Below are 26,584 nucleotides of genomic sequence, written 5' to 3' on the forward strand. Positions count from 1 at the left end.
GTATTTGCGCATTCATCGTCGCAATTACGATATCGTAAGCATCACCTCATATTTTAAAATTTTTATTTCTTTGGCGCGAAGTGGAAAATTTAATAGATTGCTTCTACAATTATAGAGATTTCAAAATAGCAAAAAAAATGTCTAAAATATTTTGAATAATAAATTTCTGAATTTAATACTTTAGAACAATTTTATTGTTGGTATTCCGCCTAGTTTCCTTGTTAGAAGACAAAGGTTGCTTTCTCTACGGTCATATACCTCTTAAGTGGAGACAAGTCAAAATTGTTTTCATTCCAAAAGCTGGTAGAAACTCACATACCCATCCAAAAGACTTAAGACCGATGTCTCTCCCCTCCTTCCTATTGAAAACTTTGGAGAGGTTGATAGAATTTCGCTTAAGCCTAACTATAGATAGAAATCTTATCTCTACGTCACAACATGCCTACACGAAAGGAAAATCGGCTCTACATAACCTTATTTACACGACAGAGAGTTCACTGCACACACAGGAATTTACTTTAGCCGCTTTCCTTGATATTGAAGGGGCCTTTAACAATGTTGAAGGGGGGGCAATTACTGCAGCACTCACTGATCTTAGGGTAGAACCGGGCTTGGTAGGCTTCATTGGCAAAATGCTAAATAGCAGAATCATTGAAGCGGAACTAGGAGAATCGGTGCTCAGGAGATTGGTAAGTAGAGGTACACCGCAAGGTGGAGTCCTCTCACCGTTTTTATGGAACGCAGTTGTAAATAAACTTCTGTTAATACTGGAATCGGTGGGCTGTAAGGTGATAGCTTACGCCGACGATGTTGTTATTGCTGTCTCTGGTAAATTTGTATCTACATTAAGAGACCTAATACAAAATGCTCTAGATATACTTTCTAGGTGGGCAGGAAAGTGTGGTCTAGGAGTCAACCCAGACAAAACACAACTCATATTGTTCACTAGGAAACACAGAATCCCTCAGCTAAGTCTAATTACGCTCAAAGGGGAAGCTCTTGTGATTTCGGAAGAAACCAAGTACTTGGGACTAAACATAGATAGGAAACTGACTTGGAAGTCAAACACCTTAGAAAGGGTCAGGAAAGCGAACCTAGCTTTTTATGCCTGTAAGAGAGCTTTAGGGAAGACCTGGGGAATTAAACCTAAGGTTGCTCATTGGCTCTACACTGCTGTCGTCAGACCCATTCTTCTATATGGAAATGTTGTCTGGTGGTGTGCTATGCAGAAAAAAACCTATTCTAATTTATTGAATAAGGTGCAGAGATCAGCGGAACTAGCAATATGTGGCGCCATGAAAACCACGCCATCCATGGCTTTGGACATCATGCTACATCTGCCACCCCTAGATCTCTTCTGCAAATACTCAGCGGCCTGCGCCGCTTTAAGGCTCAAAGCGAGCTCACAATGGAGAACTGTCACACATGGACATTCAGCCATTTTAGACTCCTACACGGATATACCCAGTGACTGTGATTATCACCCTCCCATTCTTTGCTTCGAAAGGAATTTCCTAATGAAAATCCCTTCTAGACTGGAATGGCTTGAAGAAGATCCAACACCCAACACACCCGTTAAGATCTACACGGACGGATCCAAAATGGACACCGGTGTAGGATGAGGGTTATTTTGCGAAGAGCTTTCTATTAGTGAATCCTTTAAATTACCGGATCACTGTAGCGTTTTTCAAGCGGAAATAAACGCTATTCATGAAGCCTTAAAATGGTTAAAGATAAACAGAATATCATCAACGGATATCTGCATTCTATCAGACAGACAAGCTGCCCTACGAGCCCTGGATGCATTCCAAACAACATCAAGGAGTGTCTTACGTTGTCGCCAATCTCTAAATGAGATGGCCAAACAATATCGTATATCGTATATTATGCTGGGTCCCAGGCCACAGAGATATACCAGGGAACTGTAGGGCAGACCAACTTGCAAGAGAAGTTAAATGTATGCCAGACATAAGTAATTTTATTGACATACCTCTCGCAACTTGTAAGCTTCTCATTAAGGACGCACTAATCAATTCTGCAAATCAGAGATGGATTAGCGCTAACACCTGCGAAATTGCTAGGCAAACATGGCCAAGGCTAAATTTACGTCTGTCCAAGAGTATTATAAAACTGAGTAGACTTGAAATCAGGACCTTAGTAGTGGCCCTCACAGGACATTGTCTCATAGGAAATCATGCAAGGAGATTAGGCGTATACACGCATGATTTCTGTCGTAGCTGCAGAAATGAGGAGGAATTGGAAACAATTCAACACCTTTTTTGCACATGCCCGGCTCTAGCCAGAAGCAGAAACCGATTTTTAAAATCCTACTTCTCAACGAATATAGATAATCTATACACTTTAGGTATCAACAACCTTTTACGCTTTGTCAAAAGCTCAGGATGGTTCAATATGGAAAGGGAAATGTAGCCCAGCCCCCGCGGCTCACAACGGACCCATTCCGTGGTCTAAGTGGCACCGTTGTCTCTATGTGCGATGCGGCTGCCAAACCTACCTACCTGGACGAAGGATTTTTTTTTCAATTACAAATATTTAAAAAAAAAAACGAAATGTCAAGAAAATTTGACCGAAATTTTCATTTTTTTAGAAAAATGTCTGCCAAAATTCCAATTTTTACTTTTTTTTCTTTCCTTCGTTCAAGCACGAGTTTATGGTTTTAACTAAAACACTTATTTTTGTTTTTTCATTTTTAATGATCCTGTCAGGAGTTATGCTGACAACGCGGGCGCACAGAAAAAAGTTTGAATTAAATAAATAATTGTTTACATAGAAAAAAAAAATTGAAAATAGGCCTTTTTTTACCCGACGAAACCCATGTAATCCCTTAATAGGTAAAAGATTGAAAAACTGTTGTTTCGAAAAAGGAAGATAGCCGATTATCCCCGAAACTTAAGTAAGAAACTGCGCCGATGGGAAAACATTTAACGCCTCCTAATTTTACATAAGCCAACTTTAGAGCTGCCACTACAACTGCATACATATTGAGGCTGTGACAAGTATGAATTAATGAACTTTTTTTTTAATTTTTTAGCAACTTATCCGACAACTGGACCACTGTGCGCCGTACTTAATACATCTGATTACAGATATTCTCAGTAAAATCTGTAAACTTGCATTTAAAAAAATATTTAATAGTGCTTTTACTAATCTCCCATTGAAAATTTGTGCATTTTACAATCCAATCTTTAAAATTTTCATCTGCCAATTACTTTTGTGCGCTAAACATTTAACATTATTGTCATTAGCATATGCGCTTACATGCCACATTCAAGTTTTGTTTATTTTTATTTTTTTGCCAACTTTAAGCGAGTGCGGAATGCTTAAAAATATGCAACAAAAGTCAAAGTCAAATTTACGCCTACAAACTACAAATGAAAAGCAAATTGCAAGTGCATTTCTTCTACATTGTTTCTTTTTTTTTTGCTTTGTTGCCAAAAACTGACCTTTGATCCTTGCATCAGAAATGTTGAGAGAATTCAGATTCAACTGTTTTTTAACGCCAAATTTTCAGGATTTTGTTTTTAAAAAACACATTGTAAATAGAAAACAGTGACATTAGGTGGTGGTGGTGAAGAGTAGAAGAAAAGTAGTAGTAAATAAAATAGAATTTCTTAGCTTTGGAAGGAAATCATACACACAATTTTAGAAAGTGTAATATAAATTCAAGAAATTATAGCATTAAATTTAAATAGTATAAAAAAACTCTGAGGAGTTTTCGAACTTTTATTTATTACAACAAAATGCGAAAAACTCCGTAACGTTGCTTAGTGTCGAGGCGTTTTACACATAAAAATTCGGGCATGTGTTTTAGTGTGTGTATGCGGGTTCGGGTTAGGTCTGTGTGCATGGCTTGAACACATTTATAGTAAGTAAATGGGAAGCACTTGGAAAATTTACTCCTCTGATTCTCCTTACAGCTGCCTCATTTGCAGTACTTAATGCGAACTCACCTGCAGCGAACGTATCGTGTCCAGTAAGGCCTTTTTCTCTTCCAAAAGTATGGTTATGTCGTCTTGTGCCGCTTTGAGATATGAACGCAGCACATCATTATCTTGTTTGCTCTTTTGTCTGCACACACAGGGGGGAAAAATAGAAAAAAATAGAATGATTTTAACTATTTTACCACGTAAATATCATGAACTCAAGTCACATTTACGCGCACAATGAAAATTTTATGGAAAATTTTATTGCAGTTTTATTCGCTGCATAAAAATTAGAAACTAATATGAGAGCGAGGTTTTTCAGTAGCTTTATATGGTGACTGAATATTTAATTGTTACACGCAAATGTGATTCGACTTTTGCAGTGCGAAATAAGGTGGAAATACAGTTATTATGTGTCATACCTATAGCAATCGGCATTTTCTTTCGCATTTACCAACTGTCTTCGCAAATTATCATTGTCCATTTTTAGTTGTTGCATAACCAGCTGCATTGAAAGTATTTCACGATCACGTTCGCGATCGCGTGGTTTCACAGCGGCAGCTGTGAGTGGATAATTTAAGGAGGCGGCGTCATTAAAACTGGTTTCTGTAATAAAAACAAATAGTTAAATCGAATTCAATAGTCATCACGAATATATTGTAGTAAAGCTAATTTAAAATACATTTTTTAAAGGTCCTTGCTTTAAGTTATCACGAATTTGAAGTGATATATAATATAATATAAATAAGCAGTAAAAGATATTTCAAAAGGGACGCTTAGATGTCAATAGTGAATAATTCCTAGAACGGTTCTTTTTTTAAATCTTCTTTGACATTTGTCAAGTAGACAGACAATTTTACACGATAAAACGCGTTAAAATTATTGAAACTTAATTTGAAAGTATGAGAGCCACCATAGCCGAATGGGTTGGTGCGTAACTAACATTTGGAAGTGCGCAGGAGTCTCAGTGGATGAAACACCAAATGATAGAAAGAAAATTGTTTCTATTAGCAGTTGCCCCTCGGCAGGCCATGGCAAACCTCCGAGTGTATTTCTGCCATGAAAAAGCTCCTCATAAAAAAATCCTCTCCCGTTCGGAGTCGGCTTAAAGCTGTAGGTCCCTCCATTTGTGGGACAACATCAATAGGAGCTTGGCCCAACACCCAAAAAGTGTGCACGCGCCAATTATATATATACAGTCAAACTTCTATAACTCGAACCACCATTATCCCATGAAAATGTTTGGCTTGTGGAGGCCTTGAACTATAGAATATTATTGTTTTTATAAGAAGCCGCTAACATATGCAAGTAAAAGATGCAATGCATTAAAATAAACAGAAAGTAGTGGCTGGAAACCTAATTTCTTTTCGTAGTTTTCATTAATAAAAGATTCTTATTTGTTCAAAGCCTCATAGGGGCCGTCAGTGGTAGTGTCATTCGCTTGCAAATATAAATAATTTCCTCTACTGAGTCCTCGTCATCACTTTCTACTCTACTCAAATCCGAATCTCTGCTATGGTGCTTAATAATGGCGTCTGTAGGGAAAACCTGCCAATAAAACTGATTAGCAAACGTTACACAAAACGAAACATCAAAATGAAAAAAAAGCATCCGCTTTACAAATACATAAATACTTCCCTGAATACATTGAAAAAAAAAAAAACTAAACAAGTACATAAATTGGGATTTCTCCCAAATAATTCGACTTAGACAAGCATGTGCCAAATTCTTATTCGAGTTCTAGAGAAATTCGGGATAGAGAAGTTTGAGTTATGGGAGTAAAATTGAGTCTATATTGCTCTCTAAAGCCTATTACCACTCGATTTAGTTCGAGATATATTATATTAAAGAAAATTTGAGTGTTAGAAGTTCGAGTTATGGAAGTTTGACTGCAAATATATTATGAAAATGGAAGATCTTTAAGAACAAAATATCTCAAAATTCGTAAATTTTTTAGTGGAAATAATCGTCGGAATGAGTCGAGAATTCAAAAGTTGGTAAACAAATTTCAAGAGACTGGTTCTGTCGAGGATAGAAAAAGAACTGGCAGACCCAAAACTGGACTTTCTGTTGAGAATATTGCTGTTGTGGCGCAAAGTGTTGCTGAGCATCAACCATCAACCTTCAGCGTCGACATCTCAACTGTTTGGCGCGGATTTTACCTGTAGACGTGCTCATGGTGGACATATAAGTGATGTAATTTTTTTATAATTATTTAAAGCCGTTTTTTGAATTAAAATAGTGAAACATGAACCTGAAATTTTTATAAATTTTATTTTAAAACAACATCTAGGCACGTATTTTGAAAGGCCTTTTATAGTAATCACGCATAAAAAGTTCCACTCCATATTATGGATAATTTTTTGTACTTCTAATTATTAATAATAATTCTTATTTATTTGTTTTGCAGTTGGATTACAATCAACTGCTCCTTCCGCTTCTTAACGCATGAAAAAAGAATAGAGAGCTAAAACATAAATTCTCTTGGCGGTATTTTATTGCCTGCCATAAGACGATTGCTATGAGAAAAAAATGTTCACTTCTCTTCTCCAACGAGTTGTCTTTCATTCAGATGAGCGCAGTCCACCTTAAGCTTGTTAAGCTATATCAATGAACTATGTCGGTCGGTTCTATGTTAACGGAACATTCGGCCAAGGACTGTCACTTCAAGTATGGGAAATGTTTACGCTGCTAAAACAACAACAATTACTTGTTATCGTCGATCGGAACGCAATTACAAATCAACACTTAATCTCCAATGAAAGTGTAAGAAATTGGTTTGATAGCTCATGGTGAAAAGAATTCTCAAGGTATGGCCAATATCAGACCGTTAACTAGCTTTCAGCGAATTTGAAAGAATCAGCTGATTGGCTGACGTTACCGGAGCCATGAAAGTTTACGAAAAAAACTGGCATTGTATTGGTGATATAGGAAAAAAATTAACGCAGTCTGCGCTCATGTTGCTTCGTTGCCATCTGAACCATAGATCATAGATGACTAGATGTGAAACTCTTTTTCTCGTGAGAGCGCTGAAAAATGTGCATTTTTTATAACATTTTTCAATATTGCCACACCGGTAGAAACATGAATTGGGTATTTTTGAACCAGAGGTCTGGAATTTTTAGTTTCCACACCACCATTGGGGTTAGTATTTAATGTGCGGTTGCCTAATAGCCTTATAACACTCGTAAACACCTACATGTACTAAAAATAAGCACAATCCGTATGAAATAACCCACTTTCTGTGTTATATTAAAAAATCGCAATAAGTCATGTTTTTGATTATAACTTATGTTTTTCGGGCTTATAACTTTATTAGTATTAAATTACTTATGTATATCAGTTTTAAATAATTTCATTTACATATAAATTTTTAAATTTTTTGCTTATTTATGTACGTATTTCATACGGATTGTGCTTATTTTTAGTATATGTAGAATAGGTTTTACGAGTAATATACTATTGGGCAACCGCACACTAAATACTAACCTCAATGGTGGTGTGGAAACTAAAAATTCCCAATTTTTGTTTAAAAAAATACCCAATTCATGTTTCTACCGGTGTGGCAATATTGGAAATTGTTATAAAAAATGCACATTTTTCAGCGCTCTCACGAGAAAAAGAGTTTCACATCTAGTCATCTATGATCTGAACAACGACTGATTGGACGAGTGTGCAAATACGTGTGAAATGCGCGGGTAGAACTCGACTGCCCAGTACTCGGAGACGTGGCAGGCGAAGCTGCTCTCACAATTTAGCTTTTCACCATAGCAAGTTGGCCGAACCTGATAGTCTATCATCCTTGCGATAACTGGCTTGAATAATAGGTGAAGAATTTTTTTTGTAAGTCGTTCACAAATTTAAATCTGGGTATGGTTATTACTTTAAGGTAAATAAATTTCACCATTTTAGAGACACGGAATCATTTTCCCGTGTTCCATTCTAAACACGATACGAATTTACATTCGATCAAGGACTGTCATTTCAGCAGCACTGGCAAACATTTATGGAAAATGTAAATGCTGTTACATCACCAACAACAACTGCCATGTTAACGTATCTGAAACATTTCATCCCTTTGTACATTTCATTTCATCCAGATTTATTTGACTCGTACTCTCTAAAAAGCAAAAATACCAAACATTTTCGTGTAATACTCACCTATAGGTTGAATATTGACAATGCCATTCTTGTCACGGTGAATACGCATGCGACCTATGGCCAAGCGTATTGGCACTGGACCCGGTGAGGTAATATTAACAGGTGGACGATCTTCAATTAAGTTTATTTTCACATTTTCCACATGCACCTTCAAATAAGAGTTAAAACTTACTAAAAAGCTGGCCATTATTGAAACTACGACAGAGCTTGAACTTACAGTAACAGGCAACGAGTTAGTGATAATTTCATCTTCGGCCAGATCACCCAAACCTATTACGGTGCTCATGGACAAATCCAAATTAACATCCTTCACACGCACCTCCGCGTTATGAGTGATCCAACTGCAAGGAAGTGAAAAATAAACAAAAACCAAATTTTTCAAATCAAGTTTCGAACTCACCTCTGTATGGACTTCTTGTCGTTGATGCTTACATTGCCTTGCGGTGGGTTCATTGTTTCCTCCAAGCGTAAGCGTATGCATGGCGGCAACTCTGGATTGTAGGGCGCCAAATTCCAAGCTTTACAACGCGCGCCAAATTTGTTCTAGGCGTTATGTACGTTTGTATGTAAGTGAGACGGAGTTGCATGCAAAAGGAAAGCAGCACAGATTTCAATGTAGTTTATTGGGGTTTAAACAAATTTATTATGAATGACAGTAGGGCGTTGAAAGGCGCAAAGCCATTTATGTACAGCCAAAGAAAAGCTTACAATAACAACAACCAGTTAAAACTATGATTCTATGCAATGCTTTCCAAACTATTTGGTACGCCATATAATTTTTTTTTTAATTTTCTCTACTTTCAACGGTGCATATATGAAGAAGAAATGGCATGCAGTGCAAAAAAGCGTTTAGCAATTATTGATTAGATGACATTGATGTGAAGCTTATATGTCTATGGTTTATATGCCATGAGTCTGAGTGTGTGCGATGGTCTGTTTTTATGGGTTGTATGCATGGATGCGCATATGTTGAAGTGTGTAAATATGAATACTGATCAAAATTGGTATGTGGAGTGACTTTTAAACAAGCCAATTTGTGAGACAGTAAGTGTGCAATTGAAATTCGCGACTTTTTCGATTTTGAATTTAGATTTGAGGTACTTAATTTTACATAAATTCCAAATGGTATTTAACTTTTACCTTTTACTACTATGGAAAACGTCTATTAATTTTATCTAGGTTAGGTTATGTTTTTGTGGCAGTCGGTATAGAATAGCCAACTCAGGCCATAGCCAACTAAGGCCATGTAGGTCCGTTGTGGTACCACTATGTAACACGGGAACCTTCGTGTTTATTCATTATGGAACCATTTAGACGCTCTTACGAAGCGTAGGATAGGTTTTATTTCAACAACGGATAGTTTCTTAAGAGTCAAAATGGTATTTTCCTAACAACCCTTCTCAACTCCTAGCTAAGGCCCATCTTTCCAGTAGCAGACCACATATTATCAAGGGAACTCCAATTCTCTGGTATTGCGATGAAGTCGTCTCCAGGGTCCCCTGTCCAGCCAGCTCATCGGCCTAACAGTTTCCCTCTATGGATTTATAATTGTATTACATGCTCCAAAATCATATTTATCATTTTTTCAGAGCTACACGAAAGCTTCAGCTATCAGTGAACTACCTACTGCCGTTTCCTTAAACAGATGGAGTATAAAGACGAGAAGCCGTGCAGTCCCGACTAATTTAAAGGTGAAATTGTGGAATGTTAAAATTGCTTTAGGAGTTTTGCCCACCTCTTAACTGCAGAACGGGAAATATTGCAGTTTTTCATCTATATTTCCTCCTCACATTCGAAGGCTGCCGCAGTTACCCTCTTCTTTAGAGCTGTAAGGCACGCAAAAGGGGTATCAGGAATCAGTTATACCTACAACTGAGCGATCTATTAATATAATAAATATTTGCTTTGATGGTTAAGCTGCTATTAAATCTCTGCAATTAAATCTCAAAGGTAACTACCGAAAGTTAGAGAATTCTAAACGTTTTGGCTTCGTCAAGAACCACACGCGTAAAATGAATCTATGATTATAGCGAACTGCACCACGGACGAGCTGGTAACGAAGGCAGCAGAAATATTAGTACTAAACTCTACCCAAAGGTAGACAGCCCACTATTTTGTTTACTACCTGATATCGAAGGGATTGGGAGTCGGAGCATGGGTTTTCTGAAAGTCTGCCAATGCGTCTTTGCGATCCTGCAGGCATGCAAAACGCTTAGAGAACGTTGGAGCGAAGGAGGTATTAAAATTTTGTACGATACTCAAGCCGCTTTGACGACACCATGGTGCAGATTCAAAACAGTCAACTGCTGTAACGAGGTGATCAAATCTTTTGGCTATGCAGGTAACATTTCCAGGACATTGGAACAACATAGAGAGAAATGAGATTGCTGTTGAGCTATCCAAGAAGGATACTGAATTGATCGCAGAGACCTCCTACGTGGTCATCGGCATCCCCCTGACTGTTGTTAGAAGCGAATTTCACTACTTATTTCTCAGTAAAGCGCAGAAGAGATGGAGCCCCATTTCTTCATGTGCTATTTCCAAAACCCTGTGGTTCCAATACAATAGATGGAGGACTTAGAATGTTCTGAGGACTCCACGCCATTCAATTCCCAAAACCCTGTGGGCCCAGACTGAGAAAGTCCCGCTGACTGCACGCCATTCACTTTCCAAACTTGTAGTTGTTCTTACCGGTCATTGGGCGATCGACACACATGCAGAAAAGCTAGGTTTATATTCAACCCCCATTGCAGAAGCTGTGGGGACCTTTCAGACAAGGAGATTGTTTATTACCTTCTCTGTAAATGATCGATTTTGGCAGCTAAACGATTAAGGTCACTGGGTGCTCCTTTCTTCGACAGCCGGGGGCAGCGCGCTAACCTAAATCCCATTAATCTGCTCTATTACATCATCAGCTCTGGCTGGCTGTAGATATCTGCCTGCTGGAGGTCTCATAATGGTTTAAAAACAGCGCTTTCTCTGATACTTGGGCAGTGCCAGTGGTACTTCAACCAATTCTCCTACCTACCTACAACAAAGAATGCAAGATCGGAGCTTGAGGGATTTATTCACTTTTTTCTCAAGTGTTTAAACCTTTGTTAAAATTATTAATTATTATTATTTTATGTAAATTATGCATTACAAAAAGTCTCTATTTAAGCTATGCCATCTAAATATAAACTTTTCGCTCCGAATACTCAACTAAACAAACAACAAATGCCTTTATACGATTTGCTGCATCTCCATTCGTGTGGGCTAATACCCAAATATTACCTGCGGCCATTGCGGTGAGATCTTGTTAAATTAAAAAAAAATATATATATTTGATTTTAATCCAACTACTACTTCTCCTCTTCCTCTTCTTCTTCTTCTTATTCAAATTATATTCTCAGTAGAGTGTTTTTTCTCGTTTTAGTGTTCGAAAATACGCCAATTAAGAGTACCCGAGTACTACGTAACTTAGTAAAATTAAGGAAAACAATAACTTAACCGAACCATAAATAAGACCAGAAAAGCAACAAAATATAATTAACAGCATTCAGGTTAAAAACTTATTTAGATAACATTTTTGCAGCTTTTAACTTCAAAGCAACTTTTATTATTCTAAGGAACTGGCTTCTAGAGCTAAGGAATTTATGAACTTGATAGAAAATTATTTTGAAAAACTTTTAACAAGGCATGCACTTACATATTTAGTTTTACTATTTATTAATTTATAACTCAGTAATATTTAGTAAGGAGCGCAGAACTTTTTAAATGCAAGCAACTACTTGAAAAAACATATTGCATACTTATAGGTGATAGTAGAAATAATTCAGACGGCAGAAGCTGTAATTTACGGCTTAAGCAGATTTTGTGAACTAAAAGGGAACTAACTTCGATAGATCAAGCTTTGTTCGAAAGTAATTTTGAATGTGTTCGGTAATATGTTTTTTTTGTTCACATTCCAATATATTTTTATAACAGAATTTTTAAATTCATAAATCTGATAAATTATTAATTTGCGCGCCCACAATTTACTGCATATGTACAGTGTGTCTAAAGGAAGCGTCACCGGCAAAATTCAAACTACGAGTTCCGTTATAAGAAAGTTTAAATGCTGCTAAGGCAGGCAGGTAGGTGAAATGGTTAAAGTACCACTATGGCCCTGCTCAAGTAGCAGAGAAAGCGCCGTTTTGATACTATTATGAGACCTCCAACAGAAAGATATATACAGCCAGCAAGATCTAGGTTAGCGCACTGCCCCCGGTTGTCGAAGACATGAACATCAGTGACTTTAATCGTCTAACTGCCAAACCCGGACATTTACTGAGGAAGAGCTCAACAGTTTCCTTCCCGCAAATGTCCGCACAACTTCTACAATGGGGGTTAAATGGTAAATCTAGCTTTTCCGCATGTGTGCCGATCGTCCAATAACCGGTAAACACAGCTACGAGTTTGGAAAGTGAATGGCGTGGACGCAGGACTTTCTCAGTCCACCGTGTATTGTACTGGGGCCAAAGGGTTTTGGAAAATGAATGGTGAGGAGTCCCCAGGACTATCTGAGCCCTCCGTCTGTTGTACTGAGGCCACAGAGTTTTTGAAATAGCACATGAAGAAATGGAGCTCTATCTTTTCTCCGCTTTCCTGAGAAATAAGTTGTACAATTCTCTTTTAACAACAGTCGGGGGATAACGAATACTGGATAGGAGGTCTCTGAGACCAATTCAGCCCCCTTCCTTCCCTCTATGCTCCTATGTGGAACCCAGACTATGCTGCTATTAAGCGTATTCTTTTCGCAATACGCGTTGTGCAATTTGTTAGTTTTGCAAGATATTTAGTAAGCGTGCGTTGTTTTTACAAAATGAGTAAAGCGTATGAAAAACGGTTTGAAGCAGTGTTCCTACGTGCACACCCTAAAGGTCCAAAAATGGCACGTGCATCGGCATCGGCTATTTATTTGAAGATATGAGGAAGTCGAAGACGTTCATAAATAAATGGGTGCAACGGTATACCGACGACTTGCCCGGATGAGGCCTACAAAAAATAGCTCGCCTATGCAAGATCATAAAATCATTGATTTGTTGGTGACAAAGCCGAACTTATAGTTGAGTGAAGCTGCTTTAAGAAAAAAATGGTGTCACTGTATCCAAAAACACAATTCGAGGACGTTTACGCGCCGAATACCTCAGCTTCTAGAGCACATTAAAAACACCGCTGCCTTATTATTAAAAAAAAAACAATATATTGAACAAATAATCGGCGCATACACTTCTGTTAGGTGCTTGGCAGATCCCCTCTCCTATTTGTTGTTTGATTTTTTTCCACAAATGGAAGGACCTGTACTTTTAAGCCGACTCCGAACGGTAAATGGTTTTTTATGAGGAGATTTTTCATGACAGAAATTAACTCGGAGGTTTGCCATTGCCTCCCGAGGAGCGACCGCTATTAGAAAAAAACTTTAATTTTGCTGTTTCATGCGCGGAAATTCAAACATAAGCACTTCCGAATGGTAGTCATGCACCCATTCATTTGAAATGAATTTTGCTTTCGAGTCTCTTCATCTAAAATTTTTAATTTTTGTCGCCAATGGTCTAAAGCTAGTAGTAGTAGTAGTTTATCCCAAAACTTTGAGGTTAGAATCCGTAAAATTTTTAAAATTTTTGCAAAGAACTTCGCTTTCGTGTCTCTGCAACTAAACCTTTCTATTTTTTGTGGCCAGTGATCATAAGCTATATCGCATAAAAAAATCTCAAGTCATTTTGGGACACCCTATATTAATTTGTAAATTTCCCATATGCCAGTGAGCGTCTTATTTAATTCAAAATTACATTAAATGCACTACAGTAAAAGAAACAACTAATTAGCAATCAACCATAGGAACAGTTCGGTCAATCCCATAACACAAATATACCAACTCAAAGATGGGGAAGGGTTTTAAGCGAGACTCAGCAGCAAACTACATTTTTCCAAAAAACCAAAAAAATAAAGTAAAACAGAAAATGCAATAAATCATAAAAGTAAAAAACATAAAATCCAAAAATTCCAAAGAAATTTAGAAATCACCATAGAACCCAAATAAATGCAAGTAGAGCTCGAACTCAAAGAACAGTAATACAAATTGAATGCTTAATAATAAAGAATTTCGCTTAAAATATTAGGAAAATTTAGTGGCTTTTGATATACCTTCTTTGCTTGTTGGGCTTTCTGTTTATTTATTTGATTGTTTTTGTGAATTTTGTTTCAAACAATTGTTTTTACGTCGTACGTTGTGTTTGGTGTTTTTGTGATATGTAACAATTTTGTTTGTGCAAGATTGGAGGGTTGTTCAATTTAAATAATTTCGTTTATTTTTGTGAGGAATTCGAAAATATTGTACAAATATTTGTGTTTTGAAAGTAAGATGTTTGATTACGTATGTATTTGGGCAAATATTATATAAATGTTGACAATTTAGCACACATCGAGAATTTTGTTGAAAAGAGAGAGAAAAGAGAAAAACAAAAATCAAACTTTAAAATATAATTTTTTGTTTTTACAATATGATTTTTATTTATTTTTTATTTTTGTTGTTGTTGATAACTTATATGCATGTGGACGTATAAATGGTATGGCATTGCTGCGTTTGTGTGGAAAGCGATTAAGAGCACTGGCGGTTAAGTTTTAAAAGTTTGAAAGCTGTGACTCCAAATTCGGCAAATTAAATGTTAACAAATAAGACTTCACTCGTTTTTAGACCAGAATTCAAAATAGTGTTATATTATAATACCCTTTTTGGGTATTTAGACGAGCTTGTCCTCCTATTGGTTGTGTGCGTCTTGATGTTGTTCCACAAATGGAGGGACCTACATTTTTAAGTCGACTCCGAACGGTCGATGGTTTTTAAGAGCAGCTTTTTCATGGCAGAAATACACTCGGAGGTTTGCCATTGAATGCCGAGGGGCGACCGCTATTAGAAAAACGTTAGTCACACAAAAACCCATTCGGCTACGGCGGCCGACAAATTACTTAGATGAAAATATGAATGAATGATTTTGAATTTCAATTCATAAAACGTCTTTTTCAGAGTTTATCTGAAATGGGTTAAGTGTAAAAAGGACGAATGGGTTGATATGACAAGAATTGGAGAACGAATAAATTATCCATATTCTTTCTGTTCATATGCGTGGTTTCAAATATTTTTTTTTCGCCTTTAAAAGTTAAAAAAGACTTAATATCTACTAAATACACTAGGAAGTTTGCCTACCGAATCCCATCGTTGCAGGAGTCGAGCGCAGGTTGCCAAGGGCATCCCAATTCTCTCCTATCGCGAGGAAACTACCTCACAGGTCCCTTGTCTGACCAGCTCGTCCGCTCCGCCCTTATTTCAAAGAATTCGAATGCAATCGAAAGTGAAACTAGGCATTTCCTCCTGACCAGATTTGAATGCACCGTAATAGACCCCAGGGCCTTAATTGCCGTTTGGCTGTCTTAGTGCTTATTAACTTTCGTGACTGTTATTGCTCAAGTGAGAGGCCAATCAGCTACTTCTTTGATTGCGGCTACCTCTGCTTGGAACACACTGCAATCATCCGGTAACCTGAATTTGAGTCTGATGGGAGTTCCTCGTCGAATACTCCTCCGCTAACCCCTCCGTCCAATTTCGAGTTATCCGTGAAGAAGTTCAACAATCCCTGTCCCCAAGTGTTGCACCCAGTCCACTCCTCCTTTGATGGAATGAGGGTGGAGAAAATTTCATTGGACTTAGCGAGGGTATGCACTGATGATCCGTTGTCAGGGGATGAACCCAAAGTTTCTAAGCATACCTGAGTGCCCGTAAATCAAGCCTCTCAGCCTGATTGCGATACGTGCAGCGGAAGGTTTGCCCGCGATGTCTACAGGTACCACATTTAGCATTACATTGAGCGCTAGAGTAGGAAGCGCCCCACTAATTCCAATAAGTGTAGACTTTTGAACTCTCTTCAGCTTCTTTACCGATGTTATCCTCTCCAGTGAGTCCCACCAGACAATGACCCCGTATAACAAAATTGGTTTTATAATGGTATTATAAAGACAAAATATAACTCTAGGCGGGAGGCGCCATCTTTTGCTAATAGCGCCTTTGCATCCATACAGCGCTATTGTTGCCTTCCCTACCCTATGTTAGGCTTTCACATTAGCTTACTGTCAAGGATTAGGTCTAGGTACTTCACCTTGTCAGAAAACACCAACGGAGCGCCACCTATCGAGGAGAGTTGAGCTCTGGGTATTTTATATTTCGACGTGAATAGGACGAGCTTCATCTTAAGAGGATTCATCGACAGGCCGCAGTCTGCTGCTCATCGAACAACTTCTTCTTAATTGGTGCGATAACCGCTTACGCCATTTTGCTCGAGTTTAACAAAGCGCATCAGTCGTTTCTTTCTCGTGCTAACCGGCGCCAGTTGGACACACCAAGTGAAGCCAAATCCTTCTCTATCTGATCTTTCTAACGCAAAGGAGGTATTTCTCTTCCTCTGCTACCACCAACAGGTACCTGATCGAATACTTTCAGAGCCGGAGCTTTTGTATTCATTCGGACGACATGGACCAGCCAACGTAGTCGCTGGATCTTCATTCGCTGTGCTATGTCTATGTCGTCGTAAAGCTCATACAGCTCGTCATTCTATCGCCTACGATATTCGCCGTTACCAACGTGCAAAGGTCCAAAAATCTTCCGCAGAATCTTTCTCTTAAACACACCAAGCGTCACTTCTGCGCCATACGAACAACTACGTTCAGATATCCCTGCATCAAATGGTACACGTCGTCCGCGCAGCAAATCAAGCTTTTACATTTCAAATCGATAATCAAGCCTACCCACGAATATATCCACCCCAATTGACGCCAGAGGCCTCTTCTGCTTGTTCAGGTTGGAGGAAACAGATGTGAGAAAGCTATCAATGCAACCAATTCAGATATAGAAACTTCTAGAACAACGCAACATTTAACTTCACATATCTAACGGAGAAATCAATCAGATATTTCACCAGTTACCTTAGTTTTAATTAAGTTATTATTAAAAATAATTTTAAATTTTACTAAAAGTAGATAGACGGTAAGTCAGTGTTCACAATTTTCGGAGTTTCTCTTTTTTTTATATTACTTTTTATTTTTTGCCTTAATATTTCAACCGCACATAATTTTTTGTGAATAAATATTTGAAATTATGAGTGCTAAGTCGCTTTACACTTCGCTTTCCAGACACACACAGCAATCAGCGTTAATTTTTTTTTTTTAATGATGAAATGATTTCGATTGTGAAAGAAGAAAATTTGAGAAAATCGAAATTCGTAGGCATGCAAAAAGTTTTAACGAGACAGTAATCGCATATTTAATAATGATAATTAAAAAATAAAGTTATCGAAAAAAATCAAATTGAAATAACTAAATTTTAAAACATATTTTCCAAATATTCGTTATTTACAATAAACTTCGGATTTTCAAAACAAAACATAGAACATAAAATAGTTAGAAAATTCAACTTAATAAAATAAAAAAGCGTTATAAACGACGAAAAAGAAAACGGATAAAACATTTACGATAACTTTACCCTCCGTTGGGCACCCGGGTCTAGCCAGACGGGCTTCTCCGACTTGGGAAGTGAATTTAACATATTTATATTGCATCTAACGACTTGACTTTCCAGGCTACTTCCCAAAATTTAATTTTCAATCGATTTATGTACATATATAACCTTTTAAAAAGGATACTCGAACAGGACGAAAAGGGTACCCAAACGAAGGTTTTAAAAAAGGTGCCCAACGGAGGGTTAATCACAAAAGAAAAAATTCGAACAAAACCAAAATTAACAAAAGAAATAAATAACACATGTAAAGATTTTTCTTTTAATTTTTCCAGTAAAAAATATTCCTTTATGTAGTATTAATTATAAAAAATAGCGTATACGAGAAGAAAACAACAAAGCATTAATTAACAACAAAAAGACCAACCTGCAATTCATCCCAGGGAATGGCGCCACACTCATCACACGAAACAGCTGCCACCTGTACGCGCAATGATGACGAATTGCCTTCGTTTTGGCGTATCAATTCGACTGTGGTTAGCCTAACAAAGTAGAATAATTAAAAGAAAACATCATTTATGCAATACACCCAATACTAAAAACAAAAACAAAAGGAACAAAAAACACACCTAAAAGTAGCCATAGAAACTAAGTCACGCCGACGCCACGTGCTCGCTTCAGACGGTTCTGAGGGTGATGATAAATTGGTTTTATTATAACAGGGCTCCTCAAGCACCTCGCTGGCCACCTCGACGGGTGATGCCTTCAAATTGTTGTCACTGGTGAAGGGATTTAATCTACACCAAATAAATTAAAGCAAACAATAATAATTAGAAGAAAATAGTATTACAGCCTTTTACAGATTCTACCTAAACATCACATCAATGCAATCTATGGTTTTATCATCGCCCATAACTATGGCAAAATTTTCCGAATCAGAGCTAATATCACTTTGTATGGAGAATGTATCACTTGTATCATCATTTGGTGCGCCCGACTTAATGGCCGAATCTATGGACGTCATAAAACTGGAAAAGCCTTTCTTCATAGACATGAGACCTAGAAAAAATAAAAATAGACATTTTTCAGAAGCGATAGGAAAATGTTAATAATAAAGATATAGGTAAATATTAAGCAGTTTCGAGCTCCAGTGAATAGTTTCTAGGCTCCAAATACAAATACAAATACAAACAGCTTTCGAACTTATTGGTTTCCTCACAGCAAGAGCTCGCGGCTCCTTCCTTTAGGTAAAAAGTTTGGCGTTATACCAAGTAAAAGCAATACTGATTTCTACCTTTTCCTCGAATTCAGCATGTGATCGAAGCTAGGGATAAGAACCACGACAATCTAGTCGCTAGCTATTAGAACTAATGGCAAAGACAAAGCAAGTAAATTCTAAGATCTGGGTGTGTTTATCTAGAACTATGAAGAGAGCTAGTAGGAAGCCAGAACGCCGCACTCACGACGAAATCATGCTTTATAAGACAATTTTCTTTGCCTGCACTCCAATGTTCTAAAGGCTACAGACTTGAGGGTACCGCTCCCTGCTAATAAAACTTATTACAAATCGAAGTTTGAGCAGAAGAGAAGAAGCTATCTAACATGGCCGTGCGCTGGCTGACACTCGGAATCTTTACGTTATAAAATTCCAAGTTGAATCTGGTCTTATCTCTGTATTTCACGTAGTGACGAGTGTGGAAGATTTAGGGTTTTCGATGTCAATAATTGAAACAACTACAACATCAAAAGCGCGGTCACTATGATCTGGTACCCGTTCGATTATTAAATTCCATAAATAGCCCCTCGTCTATGTAAACGAACCCCACCTAGCCTTATCAGTTAAATTTGAATACATACAAGGTGGCGCAAAATTAATCATCCAATTTTGTTTCTGAGCAACTTTTTTACTAAATAAAAAAGTATTTTGAGTAATGCCCCATTATAATCGGCTCTGCAGTTACCCTCAAAGAGACCAGGAACCCATGTTACCTTTCGGTGAAATAACTCAACCATCTCGTTAAAAAATATGTAGCATTTCTTGGCTACTTTAGAGGTTGTCGACTGCTCTGTGAGGAATTTTATCGCCGCCTAGCTATCAGTGAAAATGTAGATATCATCTCCAGGTATCGCATCATACTGTACCAGTGTCACGGCTTTCATTATTGTCATCAGTTCGGCCTGAAAGACACTACAATAGTCGGGCAGCCGAAAATCGAAGAAGATTCCCAGATGTTCGGATTATACACCTCCGCCCACCCTGTAAAGAAGCTTTAAACTGCCAGCCAGAATATTACCGTGGCCGTGTTTGACCATTTACTTAAAGTGTTCAACCTTATTCCGGCACTGCGCGCGAGATATCTTGCCTACAGATCTACCGATCAAATCTTCCGACAGGTGATTAATTTTGCGCCACCTTACACATTATTATACAACAATATATTGCATACTAGAATTGATTTCTTTCGTTATGCTGGTCGCATCGCCTGTGGTGGAGGTACGTGTTGATCGTACACTTTTCGTCGATGCTGTAATGGACTGCGAATAAACACCAGTGTCGGGACGTGATCCCTGACTGGGTGTGGAGGACGCAACCGTTGGTGTACTTTGTATTTGTACATTATAACTGCAAAACAAAAGTATAATTAAAATTCGATAATGTCTGCAAGTGAATACGAAATGCACTCACCCATGTGTATTGGGATTGGAGATATGGAAGCCACCATCGTAGAGTGGCTCAGTAGTGACCGGAGAAGGTGTTTCCACACTGCCATAAATATTGCTCTTGACTTGCTCCAGCGGTGGTGTAGGCCATATAGTGTTTGTACCTGTCGACAGAGTGCGATAAATTCGAAAATTCAATAGGTAAATCGCATGCAAATTTTAAATCGATAAATAATTCATAGTACGAGTAGTGATTGCTTGAAAGTTGGCAAATAAGGATTATTTTATTTTTAGAGTTTGAGTAGTTCGTGGGTGATTAGTGTGGCTGAGTTGATTTGTAGGCAGTTGAGCATCTACAATGTTTAGTAGTTTAGCGCTAGTTGTGAGGACAAAACATGCAAAATTAGTTTGAGAGCGAAAAAATATAAGTTTTTTTAATAAATATAAAATAAGTACTAAGAAAATGATCATAAAACTACGCATATACACATATACAGATGATTTAAAAAGATGTGAAAAGTATTAGCTCGAAGGACTTCGAGATTTTGACTTGGTTATAAAAGTCTACAATAGAGGAATATATTTATTTAAAAACAGAAGTTTTTTTTTTTTTAAATAAAATGACAGAGTCAAGTGGTCAAGACAGATACGTAATAAATATTAATAAATACACATTTCACAGCCTGCCGACTAAAGAAAGAAGAGTCGTGGTGACTGCGTAGTTTGTAGGATACTAGAAGAGCTTCGAGGTTTAAATGCTTCTTATATAATTTCTATAAACATTCTTTTTATTTGAGCCGAACTAAAACTGATGATCGCTTCCGACGAAGTTCAGACCGATAGTTGATAAATCTCTCAATGGTGAAAGTTTTATATATGTATATGTATATATAATTGACGCGTACACCCTTTTTGGGTGTTTGGCCGAGAGATGAATAACGATTTTTTATGGCCGGAATTGGATGGTAATGATCTGGACAACGTTTATTTTCAACAAGACGGCGCTACGTGCCACACAAGCAACGAAACCATTGATCTTTTACGGCAAAAGTTTCCGGACCGTGTTATCTCTCGAAGAGGTGATCACAATTGGCCACCGAGATCTTGTGATTTAATACCTTGCGACTTTTTCCTTTGGGACCACGTGAAAGAGAAGGTCTACGCCAACAGCCCAGGGTCGATTCAAGTCCTCAAAGATGGAATTCGTGAGGCTATCGAGGACATAGGGCAGCCACTTTGCAATTCGGTTATGGAAAATTTCATGAAAAGGATATTGTCCTGTGAGCGTGGTCGTCATAGTCATTTGCCTGATGTTATTTTCCACTATTAACGGCATATCTTCCTCTTTATAATGAAATAATCATCCGATCATTTACATTAAAAAATAGGATTTTTCTTTGAATATCAAAATAACACATCTGTTTAAGGAACCCTATAGTAAAGTTTTCTCGTTTGCTATATTTGTAAAGCAACTCGTGGAAGCTCATTGTTAGAAACAAACGTTTTTCTAAATTATTGAAATTTTGTCGGTTGTCTTGGGCAAATCGGATATTATTTGCCTACTGTTGCTTGTAAGCAAACGAACAGTCATCAAGTGATCAGAAAAGCAACCCTGAGTCTTCAAACCGTCGGGGAAAATAGAAATTAATCTAATTATTTTCCCGTCGTAAAAATAACCGACGGCAAGAAATTCGTCCCCGCCGCAATTCTGTGCAATTTCATGTTATTAAATGTGTTGTAATTTTGACAGCGGGTACCCGTCAACACGTTACTTGTTATCCGCTGCAATTCTGTTCAAGGGGAGATAAGTCTTAGTCCCATGGTGACAATTAAATTACGATTATTTTCTTTCAATGTGGTGTCATATATCGCGCATATACGCTACACGAAAAGTTAATTTTGTTCGCTGCACATTTTTGTGTAATAATTAGCAATTTCCATTCCATAGAATACCTCCAAATATTAAACAATTTGGACAGTTCGTCAATGAAGGAGCTGGCTTTTATAAGCGTTCAATTATTATACAAATGCGAGATATTAAAACCTGGGAATGTGTAGGAAAAAAGGGACTGTTGCCCCCTTTACCAGGACAAGGGTTTTAAATATACCCACTCCGGAAATAAATGGAATAGAGGCCCACCTTATCTCAGTAATAAAAAAGGCAACAACGAAACCTTTGGGCAACAAAACTATTTTTGGGTAAGTCCTGGAGCCTAAGCCCTAAAATTACCCTCTGGATCTACACCTAAATGGTAAGGTCTATCCTACTATATGAGGCATTGGTATGGTGGACAAAAACCAATCAAATTACAGCTATATCAAAACTGTGTAGACAAATGACCACACGAAACCCGTACTTAATTTTACTAAGAGATGCAAGATTATGTTCCCGTCTAGGGAAGAGTGGCACAATAGCTCAATATGGCTACATGCTGACGCGCAAAAGTGGTATACAGATCGATCCACAACGCTCCAGATGGTAGAAGCAGGCGTAGTGGGGCCTCGAGCACACACATCTTTGCACTGAGCACATATATTACACTTTTCCTTGCGGAGTTTTTCGCCATAATGGTAACAGTGAAAATCGTATCCAAAAGAGTGTTCAGAAAAGTAAAAAATTAAAATACTTTTGGACAGTCAATCAGTCCTCAAAGCCTAAAATGGCTTTAGGTTCAATTCAAAAGTCCTCATAGAGTGTAAGAATGCACTCAACAAACTGGCGACTCTCAATCAGGTTTCCCTGATTTGGGCATCAGGACATGAGGGACACGAGGGAAATGAGAAGGTTGACTTTTATGCCGAAAAGGGGCGGAAGGACCATTTATTGGATCAACCTCATTTTTCGGCTTTAACAAAAACCTAAAACAGGAAACCAAAAAATGTGCCCAAATAAAAACCAAGGAATACTGGAACAGCGCACAAACGGCCTTAATCACTCCAAAAGCTTCCTGAACATTAATGCCAACAAAGTAAAATCAGCTTTAATCATAAACAAAAAAGGCCTTAGATTACTCTGTGGAGTACTTAAAGGCCTTAGCTTAACCCTTACAACCATTACCGAGATTTTGTGTATGTTTATTATCATCTTTTTATAACACTTTATGGTACTGAGAATATAAAGAAGTTAAGACCCTCCCTATTCCTTTATTCTGGGCTAATAACAGAAGTGCTGGCAGTTATGCTAGAAAGCACAAGAGTATTTTGGGGAACGCAAGATGTAGCTACATTATATTCTTATTGCAGCAATTACACTCGTAGAGTTTAACTATGAATCTGATTAATTTACAACTCAGAAATCGTCTTGTTCTCAACTACTAAGTCTAAATATAAATTGTAAGTACTTTGTATTAAAATTAAGCTACGAAAACAAATAACGTAAATAGAAAAGCCAAGTTAAATAGAGACCAAAAAAAATGTGTTAGATAGATACTGAATTGGTTGTTGTTATCAATTTAGCCATTTCTAAAACTTAGGATACGAAATAAACGAAAACAAATCTTACTATTCCTGTGTAAATCATCACCCACACTAGTTGAATCGAGTAAGACACTTTCAGCATCACCACCACTCGATTCCTTACCAGGTGTTTGCGATGGCATCACGAGTGTTACTTCAATTTGCGGTATAACACAACCGAATATCATCGATTTCTTCGTATTTTGCTATGAGAAGGTTACAAAATAAAACAAACAAAAAAATTAAAAACCATGAAACATCTAATGATTTATTTTTTAAAACTAAGCATACCTTTTGTAAAATACGCTCGGCATCCAATGACAGGAACATGGCCATCTCTGTCATTTCCTCAGCAAGCCGCAATAGGAACAAGTACTGATAGTGATCGATTTGCACACTCACCAAATTGGAAATGTGCGCAATGACATGCATATCGGCGGTATGTTCAGTGTTGGAGGCGGCGGCGGCGGGACCTTCGTTCGCCCTACCACCAGCCGTAGTATCGCCGCCACTAGGATCGGCACCATTAAATGCGCGATAATGCTTCCAATCCAGCCCCATACGCACATCCTCTTCGCTGAGAAATGGATTACGCGGCAAATTCCGACTATCCGCATAATCCATGCAATTGATATTCGTTTCAACGGAAGAACCTTTCGCGCTGGATGCATACGAATTGTTAGTGGCACTGCCCGCAGTCGACTTTGGCATGGGATTAGCGCCAGAGTGAAGCCACAGCGTTATGGGGACAGCATCGACGAATGGTATTGATTTATTAGGCCCTAAGGAGCGTGCACCCAAGAAGTCCACCCACACCGGATCCAACTTAATACACCACACGTCGCGCGGTTCCGACCACATGGCGTAGCGTGTTAAATTCTGTGTTGATGCGGATTTCGGCTGCTGTATTAGCGTTGGGATTTGTGTTGCTGTTGTTGGTATCGTCGTAGCCGAGGCACCTACATCCGCGGCGGCCACATGCGAAAGTATGCGATCAGTAACAATACACATATCGCCACCCACCGATGGAAATTCCGTGCCAAATACTAGCGAACCCTCCTGCAATGAATGTAATGCTTGCGCCAAATCAGCGCGCGATGAGCCCATTTCGCGTATGTTGGTTATGGCGAAACGGGAGATTTGTATTTGCATGATTTTTGGACGATCCTTTTGATTGGGCACATCTACGCTCGACTCGATAATAATGCGAGGCATAATCGCTTCAATCTTCACATCCATATACATGAGGTCGGGCTCTTGCTCTGCCTGTGACGCGGCCGATTGTGAGGCTTGCGAGTCTTGTGAGCCCTGCGAACCTTGAGCGCGTTGCGAGCCATTCGAAGAGATTGAACCGCGTGCGGTGGAAGAAGCACCACTCGTCGAGCCGACGCTGGTGCGCAATAGGCTCTCATGTAAATTCAGAGCAAATGAATTAAGCCAGAGTATGGAACTTAGATCGAAGTGCACTTGTAAGGGATTAATGTGAACAAATACTTTGGACGGCGGCACTAAAGATGAAAGGGAAATAAAAATAATTCATTTAAATTGCGAAATTGGTGCTAAAGGAAAAAGAAAACTTACAAGGAAATATAAAATCACCGGGATAATAAAAGTAAGTAAACTCGGCATGTACGATGGACATATCAGAGGGGAACGAATAGCGTTCCTTATCACCTGTAAAGAAAATATTTTTAATTAATACATAAACAGAGCAGAAAAGGGATTAAAAAAAACTATCAAAGAAAATTTTTATTGAATGTCGCATGCTAATTTTTGAAATGAAAATTCCCATATTAGTAAGGAAAAAGTATGTGGACTATTTTATGTATATGGATACAACAACAGAATAGGACAGTTTTAGAACGGTTCGGATTTATACCCAAGGACCAAGGGCTGTCACTTCAGTAGTATTGTATGGAGAATTTTAAAATATTCAACAAATTTGTATCGCAAATATCGAAACAAATGTAAAGTATTTTACAGCTGCTTATGGTTATGTGGCAAAATCAAAATTCAATAGGTGCATACGGCTAAGGTTATGGTTGCGGCGATGTGGTGCGGCCCCTATAATCGTTTACAGTAGTGCCCATATGTTTGATCACAACAGCTGATTGTTATACATAGTTACGGTTATGGCTAAGGTACGGCACCACTAATCGCAACATAACTCACAAAAAAACGGATGTCTCGGAACGGAATTTAGTACTCTTATTGCTCCAAGCAGAGACGTTGTTAGCATTGGAAATGTGTAAAATTGAACTATAACCACAAAATTTGATAAAGGAGTTGAGCTCAAAAATGGAAATTCAAGTGTTTCAACATTTAGGGAAAATAGGAGTGGCATAGTTTACTTTTTAGTAAATCTTTAAAGACACTTTATCTAATTTTACTAAAATTGCACTTTATTCGTGGACAGCAACCACGCAGTCCGCCTACAAAACGAAAATTTCAGATTCCCATTCATCCGTTCCCGTATAATAATTCTCTCTCTATGCGGCGGTTATTTTTAAAATAGCAGGACATCTCATATACATACATACAATCATATATCTGTAGAAAAATACTTCATATCTTTCGAAGTAAGCGAAGCGTTAAAAATAAAAAGGGGATTCACAAGACAAACAATAAACACCGAAATATTCTTCAACACCAAATTATTTAAAAACTTTCAGTACCTGAACGTATTTTCCTTTTATTTTGTGCTAAACGTGTGAAGATTTATGGAATGTATATGAATTGTGCGAGATTTTATGTAAATATGCGAATGTATTAGCATGAGAGAGTAGAACGAGAAAAGCAAATGCGAGAAATGAATAAATTTGTATCTTATACCAGTATA

The 26,584-nt window shown here is 37.9% G+C and overlaps 1 protein-coding gene across 6 annotated transcripts in view; it reads right to left on the reverse strand.

Annotated features, from left to right (window-relative positions):
• Positions 1-26,584, reverse strand: part of LOC128865256 (bridge-like lipid transfer protein family member 3A) — a 71,695-nt gene that overhangs the window by 3,996 nt on the left and 41,115 nt on the right. Inside the window, exons 8-22 of one of the 6 annotated variants that reach the window (XM_054105403.1) lie at positions 25,327-25,419; positions 24,037-25,253; positions 23,870-23,951; positions 20,315-20,453; positions 20,076-20,251; positions 18,498-18,687; positions 18,258-18,425; positions 18,056-18,170; positions 14,271-14,291; positions 8,506-8,648; positions 8,323-8,446; positions 8,106-8,253; positions 4,367-4,550; positions 3,972-4,089; positions 3,274-3,507 (exon numbers count right to left, since the gene is read on the reverse strand). In XM_054105403.1, coding sequence (XP_053961378.1) covers positions 3,289-3,507; positions 3,972-4,089; positions 4,367-4,550; positions 8,106-8,253; positions 8,323-8,446; positions 8,506-8,648; positions 14,271-14,291; positions 18,056-18,170; positions 18,258-18,425; positions 18,498-18,687; positions 20,076-20,251; positions 20,315-20,453; positions 23,870-23,951; positions 24,037-25,253; positions 25,327-25,419 — 3,137 coding nt within the window. In that variant the 3' untranslated portion in view covers positions 3,274-3,288. Of the gene's footprint in view, positions 1-3,273; positions 3,508-3,971; positions 4,090-4,366; positions 4,551-8,105; positions 8,254-8,322; positions 8,447-8,505; positions 8,649-14,270; positions 14,292-18,055; positions 18,171-18,257; positions 18,426-18,497; positions 18,688-20,075; positions 20,252-20,314; positions 20,454-23,791; positions 23,952-24,036; positions 25,254-25,326; positions 25,420-26,584 lie in introns of those variants that run through there. The other 5 variants (XM_054105401.1, XM_054105406.1, XM_054105404.1 and 2 more) reach the window with 5 other exon arrangements.

Source organism: Anastrepha ludens, chromosome 5 (assembly GCF_028408465.1).
Source record: "Anastrepha ludens isolate Willacy chromosome 5, idAnaLude1.1, whole genome shotgun sequence".
NCBI lineage: Eukaryota > Metazoa > Arthropoda > Insecta > Diptera > Tephritidae > Anastrepha > Anastrepha ludens.